The sequence below is a fragment of the Lepidochelys olivacea genome, assembly GCF_965140295.1.
Source record: "Lepidochelys olivacea isolate rLepOli2 genome assembly, chromosome: 5".
NCBI classification, from domain to species: domain Eukaryota; kingdom Metazoa; phylum Chordata; order Testudines; family Cheloniidae; genus Lepidochelys; species Lepidochelys olivacea.
This window is the reverse complement of record NC_140415.1, coordinates 30,447,825-30,463,407: the sequence shown is the minus strand read 5'-3', so window position 1 is coordinate 30,463,407 and position 15,583 is coordinate 30,447,825. Positions and strand designations below refer to the sequence as shown.

General features: G+C 44.5%; 1 protein-coding gene across 1 annotated transcript in view; it reads right to left on the bottom strand.

The window, feature by feature from the left end:
• CCDC152 (coiled-coil domain containing 152) overlaps positions 1-15,583 on the bottom strand; it is a gene marked incomplete at its 5' end in the record, with an annotated part of 34,733 nt that overhangs the window by 2,768 nt on the left and 16,382 nt on the right. The window contains 5 exons of the mRNA XM_084629598.1: positions 1,044-1,130; positions 1,895-1,898; positions 2,148-2,298; positions 12,790-12,892; positions 13,369-13,433. Of these exons, the coding sequence (XP_084485724.1) occupies positions 1,044-1,130; positions 1,895-1,898; positions 2,148-2,298; positions 12,790-12,892; positions 13,369-13,433 (410 nt within the window). The remainder of the gene's footprint in view (positions 1-1,043; positions 1,131-1,894; positions 1,899-2,147; positions 2,299-12,789; positions 12,893-13,368; positions 13,434-15,583) is intronic.

The window sequence follows — 15,583 nt, the reverse complement described above, 5'->3', positions numbered from 1 at the left end:
AGTACTGTCATTGAAGTCAATAGGACTATTCAAGGTAAAGTTAAACATGTGCTTAAGTGCTTTGTTGGTACATGGCCAATCTTAAATCCCACAATCCTCACTTTACACTGGAATGAAAGCAATAGTAGATGTTTGATTGTGTATGGGTATTATTTTAACAAAATATATTTAAACATCTACAAAAAAATTCAAGCTTATTTGAAGGTTATGTGCAAATGGCAGTAAAATTAAGTCCCTGAAGCAAGGGATCATGCATATACTTAAAAAAATCCACCTGGTGCTATGTTTAAAATTTTCAGAGTTTATTATTATTACATACACTTTAAGATATATAATAATAATAGTAAATCCTCAACCCTAACCCCTGACCTCCATAAGCTGGCACCAGAATGGTTCTGTAGTAACCGTGACATCATCATACTGGAAAGAGCATAATCAATGAAAGCTGGAAGACCATGGTGGGGCTGCATGTCATGCATAGCTGCCAACATGTGACAGCTATATACAGGAATATTTAGGGCTCAATCCAAACTCTATTGAAGTTAATAGAAAGAGTCAGCAGGCTTCAATAGGCTTTGGATCAGGCCCTTTGTTGGGGGATGCACACTGCAATTAAATCCACTGGTTGTTGCTTCCTCCTTCTGGACAGTTTTCCAGGATACTGGTGGTGTGATTGAGGCAAATTATGCCTCTCTTTGGAGCCTCCGCTAAACACACTGGGGTTGTATAGGAGTAACTGATGATAGAATCTGTTCCCTAGAATCCTTAGTGCTGGGGATGACACATGAGCTGGAAGGATCACAGCTTCACTTTCAGATACATAGAAAAATAATTGTTTTACTTGGTAAATGAGCAATATGGTTTGGAGCCATGGTGGCACAATAAACAAGGAGTGGCACATTACCATTTTTACAAAGTCACTTTTCAAAGCAAGCTGCACTTTAAAACCTTGCATATCATACAGAAATACCAGCTAGGTACTCTATAGCAACAGTATTTGCAACCCACAGACATTTTTAGGAAAAAGCTATTAAAACACATACCCTTCTGTAGATATTTTGAGGCAAGACAGTGGTATCTGGATATGATTTTGTTGTTTTATTCTGAACTCTTGCTAGTTTAGCATTGAACTGAAACAAAAGGAAAGGACAAAAATCCCTAATATTTACACTGACCCAACAGAAGAAAACATTTTCATAAAAATAGGCATAATTTCCACATGTTTTTGCACCATAATGTTGTACCTTAAAATTAAAATGGTCAGGGTGAGCCAATTAGTTTTTTAAAATTAAAAATTAATACAATTACAAGTTGACAGTGTCCCTTTAAAAATATAGGCCCAGGCCCTTGGTTCTTGTGGTTCAGAGGGGCCATAATATTAGTTTGCCAACCAGCTGAGGATTTTCCCCAACTGTAGGGAGTGTGTCTGGGCAAAAGAAGGCTCTGCATACTCTTAATTAAACCAGCCCCAAGTTTGGGTCCTGAGGAGAGCTCATCCCAACCAGAGATTCATCCCCTATTTTATTATTATTATTATTATTATTATTATTATTTTTAACATTTAGAGCATTTGAAATCTTTGCTTAGTTTTTCAGTAGCAGTGCAGTGGCTTTAAAACCTCAGCGGTTAAATAAAACTCCAGTCCTGAAGCTTACAGTACCTATGCAACGCTCCTCTGAAATCAGTGGGCTGCTGCCAGTGCATTGCTGGATCAGGGCCTCAAGCTCTCAACATTTTTAAATAAAGACATCTTCCAAACATTACAGGAACTATAAACATTTGAAAAAATAAGCAAAAAACAAAAGCATTTTTTTTTCATCCCTCTAGGTGCTCAAAAACATATAGGGCAAAATTTTCAAAGAGGGCATAACAGTTGTACTTAAAACAATTCTACCTTTCTCAAAAACAACATAATAGGTTATAAACATTTTCTGTACTGGCCAACTTTGGAGGGTTTATCCTCAGCTCAGATGAAAAGCTCATTGAGCTATGACAATTTACACCACCTGTGGATCTGCCTCTTTAAATTTTAAAACTGTGAGGATCCAAATTACATTAGTAAATGCTAATCTCAACCCTTTTCTTTACATAGACTCTTCTAAATCTATCCAAGGTGCGTGTCTATTTGGTCTTTAAACTTATGAAACCCTCTCTTCCCAGTAGTGCATACCTCGATCTGCAGTTTGATTATCTCATTCTGTTTCTCTTTATCTAGAGTTCTCAGCTGTCTGGTTAAGTCTAATATTGTCAGCTCTTTTTTCTCTAGCTTTTCTTTATGCTCTTCTTCTTTTAGTTCAACTAATAACAATAAAATAATAATATAAAATTGTAATTATCAAGAAAATTAATTTTATTAGCTGAGAAAACTTCAAAAGCAGCAGAAGCTGTAATGTGACAAATTCATGAACCAACTAAAAACACAAACTGAAAAAAGGGGAACACTAACATATTAAAAATGTATTGTTCTTGGTTTGGAATAAAAAATGGTTATTTTAAATGTCTAAAGCAGTTGTTCCCAAACTTGTTCCGCCGCTTGTGCAGGGAAAGCCGCTGTTGGGCCGGGCCGGTTTGTTTTCCTGCCACGTCCGCAGGTTCAGCCTATTGCAGCTCCCAGTGGCCACGGTTCACTGCTCCAGGCCAATGGGAGCTGCTGGAAGCTGGCTGCCAGGGGCTTTCCCTGCACAAGTGGCGGAACAAGTTTGGGAACCACTGGTCTAATGGCTCCCCAAATAACTGACTATTTCAAAGCCACTATCATGATTTTGGCCTGTACTTCACTGTTCCAGACTCATAATCAGAGGTGCAATCTGGTCACCACATTGGAGGCCACAGCATGTGCTGAAAACATCAAAGCAATCCTTGGTAGCATTGGCTATGAATGCTGAAGCCACTGGGATTTTCTTTTAACTCCAAACCTAACCTCAATGATTTCTTAGCCCTTTTTCTTGGCAGTCTGGCTGCCAAATTGTCAGTCCAGGCCAGTTCTGCTCTTGCAAAATGCATTGCTGCAGAAGCCCTCAGAGAGTTGGGGTAGCAGTGTCTTTGACTAGTGCTGAGACTGCCCCGTCCACTTTGGGAAAAGAGACAAAAACTGGTTTGCTACAGTTTGTGTTGTAGAATATTTTGGCACACCTGGACAATTTCATACACTTTGCTGATGTTCCCCATTCAGCCTTTATTACTTTTTGCAAAAAGATATAAAGGGGAATGTGTGGTTCAGATTTTGAACTGGTTAATTAAATGATAATGATGAAGAACCAGATGCTTAAACAATGTATTCCCTTTATTATGGTTTTTCTTTCCCTGTATGAAAACTTTGAGCAGAGCCTCTAGTTCTGGGTCCTTCTGGTGATGTGTCAGTGGAACTGCTATCCCAAGAAGAACAGGGCAGTTTTCTTCAAAGTTTCTGAATTAATTTCTTGAATCTTTCCCCCTTTTATAATTTGATTTCTTAAAGGAGGTGGGGATTGGGGACCTGAGTCAGATGAGGAGTCCTGGGAACCTCTTCTGCTAGCAGGTATCTCTTTATCTTTGTCCTTTTGAGAGTGGATAAAAAGCCCGTAAGGGGATACTGCAGCCTCTGGCTGGGGCTCACAAGACGGTGGCCTCTGAGGTAAAGGTGCTTTTTGTGCCAAATCCAAGAACTCCCTAGCCCAAGAGGAAATTTCTTTCTGAGGGGGAGACTGATTTCCTTCTTCGCCACTTCATGCAGAATTCCTGACTTCCCTGAGGCTAAGAGGAGACTGAATTGCCCAATGAACCAAGGGAGGGATGGTAAGACCTGAGCCATGGGACGGCATGCACCCAAAATGGTCTTACTGGCCGCTCCTGGCTCTGTCTGTGGTGGATTCAGACAACTGGCTTATGGTTTCCTATGCCGGGCCGCTGCCCTTTGATGTAACTGCTTCTGGTGGCTCAAGTGCTCTCTTCATTTTTCCACCACCCATTGAGACATTTGTGGTCTCTGACTGTCAGACTCCTCCCTCACTAGTGGGGAACTCCTGGGGAACTGGCTCAGGGGTTTGTGGGAGTCAGCCAAAGTGAAACCTTTCTGAGAAGATGAGGCGACTGGGTTGCACAAGGCACAACCCTCTTCTTCTGTACCCTCTGGCAGGGGCACAGCGCAGGAGAAGCATAGCCTTGGTCTCCCTCCACCATCCTCCTACCCTATAACCTGAACAGTCAGGGCAGGGGGAGGGACTGTGCTAATTGCAGGCAGGCGGCCACCCACCACCTTCAGGTTTTTTAAAAAAATTCTCTCTCTTGCAGCAAGTGCTGGATTCCCTGCCCTGCCCCTAGCTACAGGAGACAAAGAGTAACTGAGGGGGTCCTCTCTGGAAGGTGGGGTGGGGGCTAGTCCCTTGTCCCCAGTTCAATGCTTTGATTCTGCCCCCTACAGCTACAGACAGGCATTGACCCACACTAAGCCCTGGTCTACACTAGGAGTTGAGGTTGAATTTAGCAGCATTAAATCAGTTTAACCCTGCACCCATCCACACGACGAAATCCTTCTTTTTGACTTAAAGGGCTCTTAAAATCGATTTCTTTACGCCACCCCCGACCAGGGGATTAGCGCTGAAATCAGCCTTGCCAGGTCACATTTGGGGTACTGTGGACGCAATTAGATGGAATTGGCCTCCGGGAGCTATCCCAGAGTGCTCCATTGTGACTGCTCTGGACAGCACTCTCAACTCTTGCACTTGCACTTGCCAGGTAGACAGGAAAAGGCCTGCAAACTTTTGAATTTCATTTTCTGTTTGGCCAGCGTGGCAACCTGCAGGTGAGTGCAGAGCTCATCAGCAGAGGTGACCATGATGGAATCCCAGAATCTCAAAAGAGCTCCAGCATGGACCAAAAGGGAGGTACAGGATCTGATAGCATGGATTCCTCTCCCCACACAGCGATCAGAACTCCGTTCCAGTTTTTGAAATGCCAAAACATTTGTCAAAATCTCCCAGGGCCTGAAGAACAGAGACCATAACAGGGACCCAAAGCAGTGCCGCGTGAAACTTAAGGAACTGAGGCAAGCCTACCAGAAAACCAGAGAGGCAAACGGCCACTCCGGGTCAGAGCCCAAAACATGCCGCTTCTATGATGAGCTGCATGCCATTTTAGGGGGTTCAGCCACCACTGCCCCAACCGTGTTGTTTGACTCATTCAATGGAGATGGAGGCAACACGGAAGCAGGTTTTGGGGACGAGGAAGATGATGATGATGAGGTTGTAGATAGCTCACAACAAGCAAGCGGAGAAACCGGTTTTCCCGACAGCCAGGAACTGTTTCTCACCCTGGACCTGGAGCCAGTACCCCCTGAACCCACCCAAGGCTGCCTCCCAGACCTGCGAGGCAGAGAAGGGACCTCTGGTGAGTGTACCTTTTTAAATAGTATACATGGTTTAAAAGCAAGCGTGTTTTTGCCCTGGCATTCGCGGCCAGTAGAGCTACTGGAAAAGTCTGTTAATGTGTCTGGGGATGGAGCGGAAATCCTCCAGGGACATCTCCATAAAGCTCTCCTGGATATACTCCCAAAGCCTTTGCAAAAGGTTTCTGGGGAGGGCAGCCTTATTCCATCCACCATGGTAGGACAATTTACCACGCCAGGCCAGTAGCACGTAGTCGGAAATCATTGCAGAACAAAGCATTGCAGTGTATGTTTGCTGGCGTTCAAACAAGATCCGTTCTTTATCTCTCTGTGTTATCCTCAGGAGAGTGATATCATTCATGGTCACCTGGTTGAAATAGGGTGCTTTTCTTAAGGGGACGTTCAGAGGTGCCCATTCCTGCTGGGCTGTTTGCCTGTGGCTGAACAGAAATGTTCCCTGCCGTTAGCCACGGGGAGTGGGGAGGGGTGAGGGGCTAGCCACGTGGTGGGGGGAGGCAAAATGCGACCTTGTAACATTACATACATAGCACATGTGCTTTCGTTAAACAGCAAGGTTTACCATGAAAGAGTGTACCCATTGTTCTATAAAATGTGTCTTTTTAAATACTACTGTCCCTTTCTTTTCCTCCACCAGCTGCATGTGTTTCAAGGATCACAGGATCTTCTCCTTCCCAGAGGCTAGCGAAGATTAGAAGGCGAAAAAAATGCACTCGTGATTAAATGTTCTCTGAGCTCATGCTGTCCTCCCACACTGACAGAGCACAGACGAATGCGTGGAGGCAGATAATGTCAGAGTGCAGGAAAGCACAAAATGATGGGGAGGAGAGGTGGTGGGCTGAAGAGAGTAAGTGGCAGGCTGAAGAGAGGGCTGAAGCTGAAAGATGGCAGCAGCATGATGAGAGGAGGCAGGATTCAATGCTGAGGCTGCTGGAGGATCAAACTAATATGCTCCAGCATATGGTTGAGTTGCAGAAAAGGCAGCTGGAGCACAGACTGGCACTACAGCCCCTGTGTAACCAACAGCCCTCCTCCCCAAGTTCCATAGCCTCCTCACCCAGACGCCCAAGAACACGGTGGAGGGGCCTCCGGCCACCCAGTCACTACACCCCAGAGGATTACCCAAGCAACAGAAGGCTGGCATTCAATAAGTTTTAAACTTTTAAAATGCTGTGTGGACTTGTCCTTCCCTCCTCCACCACCTCTCCCGGTGATTCCCTCCTCCACCACCCCTCCCGGTCTACCTTGGTAGTTATCCCTCTATTTGTGTGATGAATAAATAAAGAATGCATGAATGTGAAGCAACAATGACTTTATTGCCTCTGACAGTGGTGATTGAAGGGAGGAAGGGAGGGTAGTTAACTTACAGGGAAGTAGAGTGAACCAAGTGGGTGGCGGATTTCATCATGGAGAAACAAACAGAACTTTCACACCGTAGCCTGGCCAGTCATGAAACTGGTTTTCAAAGCTTCTCTGATGCACACTGCACCCTCCTGTGCTCTTCTAAGCGCCCTAGTGTCTGGCTGTGTGTAACCAGCAGCCAGACGATTTGCCTCAACCTCCCACCCCACCATAAACGTCTCCCCCTTACTCTCACAGATATTGTGAAGCGCACAGCAAGACGTAATAACAGCAGGAATATTGGTTTCCCTGAGGTCTAACCAAGTCAGTAAACTGCGCCAGCACGCTTTTAAACGTCCAAATGCACATTCTACCACCATTCTGCACTTGCTCAGCCTGTAGTTGAACAGCTCCTGACTACTGTCCAGGCTGCCTGTGTATGGCTTCATGAGCCATGGCATTAAGGGCTAGGCTGGGTCCCCAAGGATAACTATAGACATTTCCACCCCACCACCAACCTCAGCCTGGTCCAGTCCACACAAGAGATCCACTTCCTGGACACTACAGTGCTAATAAACAATGGTCACATAAACACCACCCTATACCGGAAACCTACTGACCGCTATTCCTACCTGCATGCCTCCAGCTTTCACCCTGACCACACCACACGATCCATTGTCTACAGCCAAGCTCTGCGATACAATCGCATTTGCTCCAACCCCTCAGACAGAGACAAACACCTACAAGATCTCTGTCAAGCTTTCTTACAACTACAATACCCACCTGCAGAAGTAAAGAAACAGATTGATAGAGCCAGAAGAGTTCCCAGAAGTTACCTACTACAGGACAGGCCTAACAAAGAAAATAACAGAACGCCACTAGCCGTCACCTTCAGCCCCCAACTAAAACACCTCCAACGCATTATTAAGGATCTACAACCTATCCTAAAGGATGACCCAACACTCTCACAAATCTTAGACAGGCCAGTCCTTGCCTACAGACAGCCCCGCAACCTGAAGCAAATACTCACCAACAACCACATACCACACAACAGAACCACTAACCCAGGAACTTATCCTTGCAACAAAGCCCGTTGCCAATTGTGCCCACATATCTATTCAGGGGACACCATCACAGGGCCTAATAACATCAGCCACACTATCAGAGGCTCGTTCACCTGCACATCCACCAATGTGATATATGCCATCATGTGCCAGCAATGCCCCTCTGCCATGTACATTGGTCAAACTGGACAGTCTCTACGTAAAAGAATAAATGGACACAAATCAGATGTCAAGAATTATAACATTCATAAACCAGTCGGAGAACACTTCAATCTCTCTGGTCACGCAATCACAGACATGAAGGTCGCTATCTTAAAACAAAAAAACTTCAAATCCAGACTCCAGCGAGAAACTGCTGAATTGGAATTCATTTGCAAATGGAATACTATTAATTTAGGCTTAAATAGAGACTGGGAGTGGCTGAGTCATTATGCAAGGTAGCCTATTTCCTCTTGTTTTTTCCTACCCCCCACCCAGATGTTCTGGTTTAACTTGGATTTAAACTTGGAGAGTGGTCAGTTTGGATGAGCTATTACCAGCAGGAGAGTGAGTTTGTGTGTGTATGGGGGTGGGGGGGATGTGAGAAAACCTGGATTTGTGCAGGAAATGGCCCAACTTGATTATCATGCACATTGTGTAAAGAGTTGTCACTTTGGATGGGCTATCACCAGCAGGAGAGTGAATTTGTGTGGGGGGGTGGAGGGTGAGAAAACCTGGATTTGTGCTGGAAATGGCCCAACCTGATGATCACTTTAGATAAGCTATTACCAGCAGGACAGTGGGGTGGGAGGAGGTATTGTTTCATATTCTCTGTGTATATATAAAGTCTGCTGCAGTTTCCACGGTATGCATCCGATGAAGTGAGCTGTAGCTCACGAAAGCTCATGCTCAAATAAATTGGTTAGTCTCTAAGGTGCCACAAGTACTCCTTTTCTTTTTGCGAATACAGACTAACACGGCTGTTACTCTGAAACATATAGACATTTCAATATCCCCAACAGTTATTTTCTGGTCTGGGAATAAAGTCCCTTCCCGCAGCTTTTGAAACAGACCAGAGTTCCTGAAGATGCGAACGTTATGTACCTTTCCCGGCCATGCCACGTTGATATTGGTGAAACGTCCCTTGTGATCCACCAGTGCTTGCAGCATTATTGAAAAGTACCCCTTGCGGTTTATGTACTCACCGGCTTGGTGCTCCAGTGCCATGATAGGGATATGGGTTCCATCTATGGCCCCACCACAGTTAGGGAATCCCATTGCAGCAAAGCAATCCACTATGACCTGCACATTTCCCAGGGTCACTACCCTTGATATCAGCAGATCTTTGATTGCGTTGGCTACTTGTATCATAGCAGCCCGCATAGTAGATTTGCCCACTCCAAATTGATTCCCAACTGACCGGTAGCTGTCTGGCATTGCAAGCTTCCACAAGGCTATTGCCACTCGCTTCTCAACTGTGAGGGCTGCTCTCATGTTGGAATTCTTGCACCTCAGGGCAGGGGAAAGCAAGTCACAAAGTTCCATAAAAGTGCCCTTATGCATGCGAAAGTTTCGCAGCCACTGGGAATCGTCCCAGACCTGCAACACTATGCGGTCCCACCAGTCTGTGCTTGTTTCCTGGGCCCAGAATCGGCATTCCACCACATGAACCCGCCTCATTAGCACCACGATGCCCACATTGCCAGGGCCCGTGCTTTGAGAGAAGTCTGTGTCCATGTCCTCATCACTCTCGTCACTGCGCTGATGTTGCCCACTCACCCGGTTTTGCTTTGCCAGGTTCTGGTGCTGCATATACTGCTGGATAATGCGCGTGGTGTTTAATGTGCTCCTAATTGCCAAAGTGATCTGAGTGGGCTCCATGCTTGCCATGGTATGGCGACTGCACAGAAAAAAGGCGTGGAATGATTGTCTGCTATTGCTCTGACGGAGGGAGGGGCGACTGACGACATGGCATACAGGGTTGGCTTATAGGGAATTAAAATCAACAAAGGGAGTGGCCTTGCATCAAGGAGAAACAAAAACAACTGTCACACAGAATGGCCCCCTCAAGGATTGAACTCAAAACCCTGGGTTTAGCAGGCCAATGCTCAACCCAATGCTCAGCCCACTGAGCTATCTCTCCCCCTAGTATTTCAGGCAGGACTGAATCTCCCTTAAACTTTTCAAGGTGCCCCTGACAGACATCACCAAAATGATTGTTGGCTGTTGATTTCACGGAGGGAGGGAGGGGAAGCAAATGAATACAGAACAAATCTGGTGTATTTCTTGTTTTCATCCACTCCATCTATCTTTTACATCTTTGGCTGGCAGAAGATGGTGCAACAGGACTACTGACCATCTTCATCTCCTGCCTGTTCACCATAAGATGGTACAATAGGACTGCTGGCAGGACTAAAGAGAATGACCCGGTCGAGTCACTCCTATTTTAGTCCCTGTGCCCATGTCTGCCCAGGTGCTCCTGACTGACCTTACCGAGGCATCCAGGAACACCTCGGACATGACGACGATGGTTATCAGGCCTATTGCACCGTCTGCTGCCACAAGGCAATGGGTTGCTGCTGCTGCGTAGCAATGCAGTACTGCATCTGCCAGCACCCAGGAGACGTATGCTGACAGTGAGCTGAGTGGGCTCCGTGCTTGCCGTGGCATGGTGTCTGCACAGGTAACTCAGGAAAAAAGGCGCGAAACGATGGTTTGCCTTTGCTTTCACGGAGGGAGGGAGGGAGGGAGGGAGGGCCTTACAACATGTACCCAGAACCACCCGCAACAATGTTTTTGCCCCATTAGGCATTGGGATCTCAACCCAGAATTCCAATGGGCGGCGGAGACTGTGGGAACTGTGGGATAGCTACCCACAGTGCAACGCTCCAGAAGTCAACGCTAGCCTCGGTACTGTGGAAGCACTCTGCCGAGTTAATACACTTAATGTACTTAGAGCATTTTGTGTGGGGGGGGACACACAATCGACTATATAAAAAAATTTCTAAAAAACCGACTTCTATAAATTTGACTTAATTTCATAGTGTAGACATACCCTAAGAAGCTGTGAACCTCACCTTGAGAAAGGATAATAATTACCATTGCTATATATCAGGGGTTGGCAACCTTTCAGAAGTGGTGTGCTGAGTCTTCATTTTTCACCCTAATTTAAGGTTTCATGTGCCAGTAATACATTTTAACATTTTTAGAAGGTGTCTTTCTATAAGTCTTTAATATATAAACTAAACTATTGTTGTATGTAAAGTAAGTAAGGTTTTTAAAATGTTTAAAAGAAGCTTCATTTTAAAATTAAATTAAAATGCAGAGCCCCCTGGACCGGTGGCCAGGACCCAGGCAGCGTGAGTGCCACTGAAAATCAGCTTGTGTGCCACCTTTAGCACACGTGCCATAGTTTGCCTACCCCTGCTATTTGTAAGCAGAGTCAGGATGAGCTCCACCCTGACATCTGGTGGTGAGTTGTGGCAAGCTGTGGAAAATAATTTCAGGGGCTGATCTCATTTGCATAGGCACACCCACCCAGTCTCGCATGAGCCCATAGCTGCCCAAATGGTCACTTTGGCTGCTGTGGGATCCCCAGTTTCTCTGTTATTGGGGCAGAAAGAATAAATTGTTATTATCCTGATTATGTGAATCAAGGACAGTGGAACTGTACTTGGCCTTTTGTTATGATTGAGGGACTCGCCATCAACTAAGTAGCACTTGCTAGGCAAGGGACATGGGTTCCAAAACTCAGTGAATTGACAGAGGCTAGGGACAGGTATTCATATCTTGTGGTATGGGCTCTGTATGCTAGTTGTATCTTCTCTTCTTTCCACTGTAGAATATCAGAGTTAATTTTGATTTTATTAGGAGTCTAGTTACAGGCTACTGAGCTGAATTCACTTTGGGCTAATGGTGTACCCTACTACAAGCTGAGGCTCCCCTATTACAAGCTGAAATTACAAAAGAGCTAAAATTGCTAAGAGCTGAAATCACTGATTGTTGTGTTAAGTGGGGAGGGGCCCTGAAGATATATTGTGGAGCAGTTCTTTGGACAACTGGAGCGGCTCATGGGACAGCTGGCAGAGCAGAGTGGCTGGTGGAGCGGAGCAGCTCACAGGATGGCTGGCAGAGCAAAGCGATTCGTGGGATGGCTGGTAGAGTGGAGCAGAGCCCCATAGAGAGGTGGGGCAGTCGGCTTCCGACCACGTAAGGTGCCCCTTAGCTCTTCATCCCCACCCAGGTTGGGAGGTAAAACTCTGCAGATAAACTTCTGAACTCTGGGGCTGCACTGACTAGGGGCAGACTTTTGGGTTGTTGGACTTTTGGGACTTGAGTGTCCCTTGGGTTGCTGGACTCAAGAATCAAAGGGAAAGGACATGGTCCAATTTGCTTGGGGTGGGTTTTTGCTCATGGGTTGTGTTATGAATCCTGTTGGAGGTGTTTCCCCAATATAATGGCACATTGTTTCTCTCTGTTATTAAAAGGCTTTTTGCTACACTCAGACTCTGTGCTTGCGAGAGGGGAAGTATTGCCTCTTAGAGGCACCCAGCGGGGGTGGTATATATTTGTCTCAGGTCACTGGGTGGGGGCTCAAGTCGATTTTGCATTGTGTTATTGGAATGGAACCCCTAGATATTGAACCCAGCCTTTGTTGCTGCCAACTCTGATGGGCAGAAGGGTTACATGTATACACGCACACACACACACAGAGTTCAATATTTTACAAGTAATACATTTCAAATTAAACAAATAAATATAATCTGTTAAGTGGAACTCACCCTTATCCCTTATTGTAGGCAGGAATATCTTTTCAGAGGGTCTTAGACGTCTATAGAAACTTTGCTTTTAAATTACCTACAAAAAGGTCTCAAATAGGTACAAAATGTGCTACCTATAAGTTTCCTGAACAATATGAAACAGTGAAAAAGAGATACAGAACATATATAAACAGCTGGTGATTTTGATTTGGATATGTCATATCTCAGCATCATTAAAACTTAGTGCAGCATTCAGAAAACTTACATTTTCTGCTCATGTCACAATGAACCTTTGTTAATTCCATTTTGTATTCTTCCTCTTTGTTTTTAATTTCTGTCACAAGTTTGTCAATTTGATTCTTATATTCCTGTAAATTTAAACATGTGAGTATTTGAATTTAAAGTTAAGTGCCTTTAAAGGAAAGCACATATTTAAGTACTTTGCTGGACTGAGCCAGAGTGCTCAGCACCTTACAAGACCTACCCTGGCTCTCCAAAACATCACCTCTTATCTGTACTGATCTGACCTTTAAACAGCTGCTCATCTGTTTTTATGTGCAAGATCAGCTTCAGAAGAGCAATAATAAGATAAATTAAAAGAATAATTCAGTTCAGCCACAGCCCTTTCAGGAATGATTCATAGATTCCAAAGTCAAAAGGGACCATTGTGATCACCTAGTCTGACCTGCCATATAACAGAGGCCATAGAATTTCCCCAAAGTTCAATACCATGCCCCTGAGAACATGAAAACCTGTAAACCATTGCTTGAGATGCTCCAGTCAAGGGAAATATAGATATATAAGCCCTATTGCTTTGAATACAGACTGCCCAGTCATGTCTCACCTGTTCATGAACCTTTAATTTCTCTTCCAAGAGACGGGTATTATTCTTCAGCCTTTCATTTTCATCTGTATAAATAAAATATTGCATCAGATGGAATTGATGAGATTTCATTTTTTTGAACAACAGTCAGAATAAGGAAATACTTTTGTATGTAGTTTTATTATCCATCTGAACCTTAAAATAAAACTTCTTATTTAGTAGTAGATTCCATTACCACACCCTTTATTACATCTTTGTGGTTTCTAATACATTTTAAAACTTTTTTAAAAGCACAATTATTGTTTATTTATAGTATTTGTCTCAGTCTTATTAATTTGGAAGAACCTTATAATAATTGATTTAGTTGATCAGAATTTTAGATGCTAAAATCTTTGGATCAGGAATGAAGTCTTTACAGATGTTTGTACAGCACTTAGCACAGTGGGACCCCAGTACTGAGTGTGACCTCTGGGGTGCTGCTGTATTAAATCATATAAAAATTAACTATTAAAAGAACATTTTTAAGGTTGCAAAGTTAAGTACTCAACATTTAGGAAATACCAGAATTAAGGTTGTCCATGTAACCTTATTTTTGCCCCCTTGTACATATTCATTTACAAACATTAATTACACGTGCTCATCCTATTTTTGTGTCATTTAGTGCACAGACTGGACTGGACTGAGTGAACTGAAGCAACTGTTCAAGCTTTCTTTTTACCCGCATTATTCAATGTGTGGCCTCATTCTTTACTTACTAAACTCCATCCAAATCCTGCACTGAATACAGAATTATAAACTTCCTCACAGTTTTCCATCTCAGAGCCTCTCAAAAATTAATGAATTTATCATCACAACACCCCTGTGAGGTAGAGAAGTATTATTATCCCAGTTTTACAGATGAAAAACTAAGGTACAGAGAGTGCCCACTAACTTTGGGTGCCTTGAAGCATCCAGGACCTGATTTTTCAGAGGTGCTGAGCATCTGCAGTTCCCTCGAGTTCAGTTGCAATCATGAGTATGGCTAAGATTTTCTCATGGATATTTTTAGTAAAAGTCACAGACAGATCACGGGCAATAAAGAAAACTTCACGGAAGCCCGTGACATGTCCGTCACTTTTACTAAAAATATCCATGAGAAAATTGGGAGCTGCAGAGTCCCCAGTGATGGCTGGGCAGTTCCAGGGCCCCCCACCACCCATGGGGGCTTGGAGCTAAAGGGTCTCCCCGCCTGTGGCTCGTAGCTCCGGGGTCCCCCTGCTGCCCACAGCTGGGAGCTCCCAGGTCCCCCCTGCTGACTACAGTGGCTGGGAACTGCAGGGTCCCCCCTGCCTCTTGTGGAGGCCGGGAGCTGTGGGGTCTCCTGGTGCCCGCGGTGGCTTGGACCTTCCGGGAGCCCCTGTTGCCCGTGGTGGCCGAGGGCTGCGGGGTATCCCTACCACACGTGGTGGCTAGGAGCTCTGGGGGGCCCCCACATCTCCTGGCCACAGTGGGCAGCGGGGAGAATCTGCAGCTCCCAGCCACTGTGGGAAGGAAGTCACGGCGGTCTCTGGAACTCATGGATTCCATGACTTCCATGACCTCAATGACAAAATTGTAGCCTTAATCATGAGTGCTCAGAATTTCTGAAAATCAGACTGTATATGTCTCAGGTTGGGTTTGCAGCAAATGAGGAACACACAATTAGTGGACACCTATGGAAACAGAAAGGAAAAGACTTGAACTAGAAAAGAAAATTGCAACCCACTTTTATGACAACATTGCTTTCGACATAGCACAAAATGAGTAGTATAAAGAAATGGTTGAAGCATTTCACCCTGAATGTATTCCTCCTGACAGATGTGAACTCACAGGTCTGCTACTGTATGCTGCAGGTGAAAAACTAGAAGAAATAGTAAATGGAAAACTAAAAGAATCAACATTGACATTAATACAGGAAGTTTGGTCAAATATGGGAAATGACCCAACAATGGTTTCAACCATCCATAAAGGGAAAAATGCATTCATATGTAACATTATTGTTTCTACTACATCTAAAATGAAAACTGCAGAATATTGTCCAAATTGCAGAGTATGCCATCCAAGAATACAAACAAAAGTACGACATGAAGCTCTTTGCCATTTGCTCAGACAACAAAATAAAATTAAAATAATGAAGGAACCTCTCAGATACAATTGTCCTAAACTTCTGAGGTATGAATGTTCAGCACAATATTTAAACCTTCTTGAGAAAGAAGTA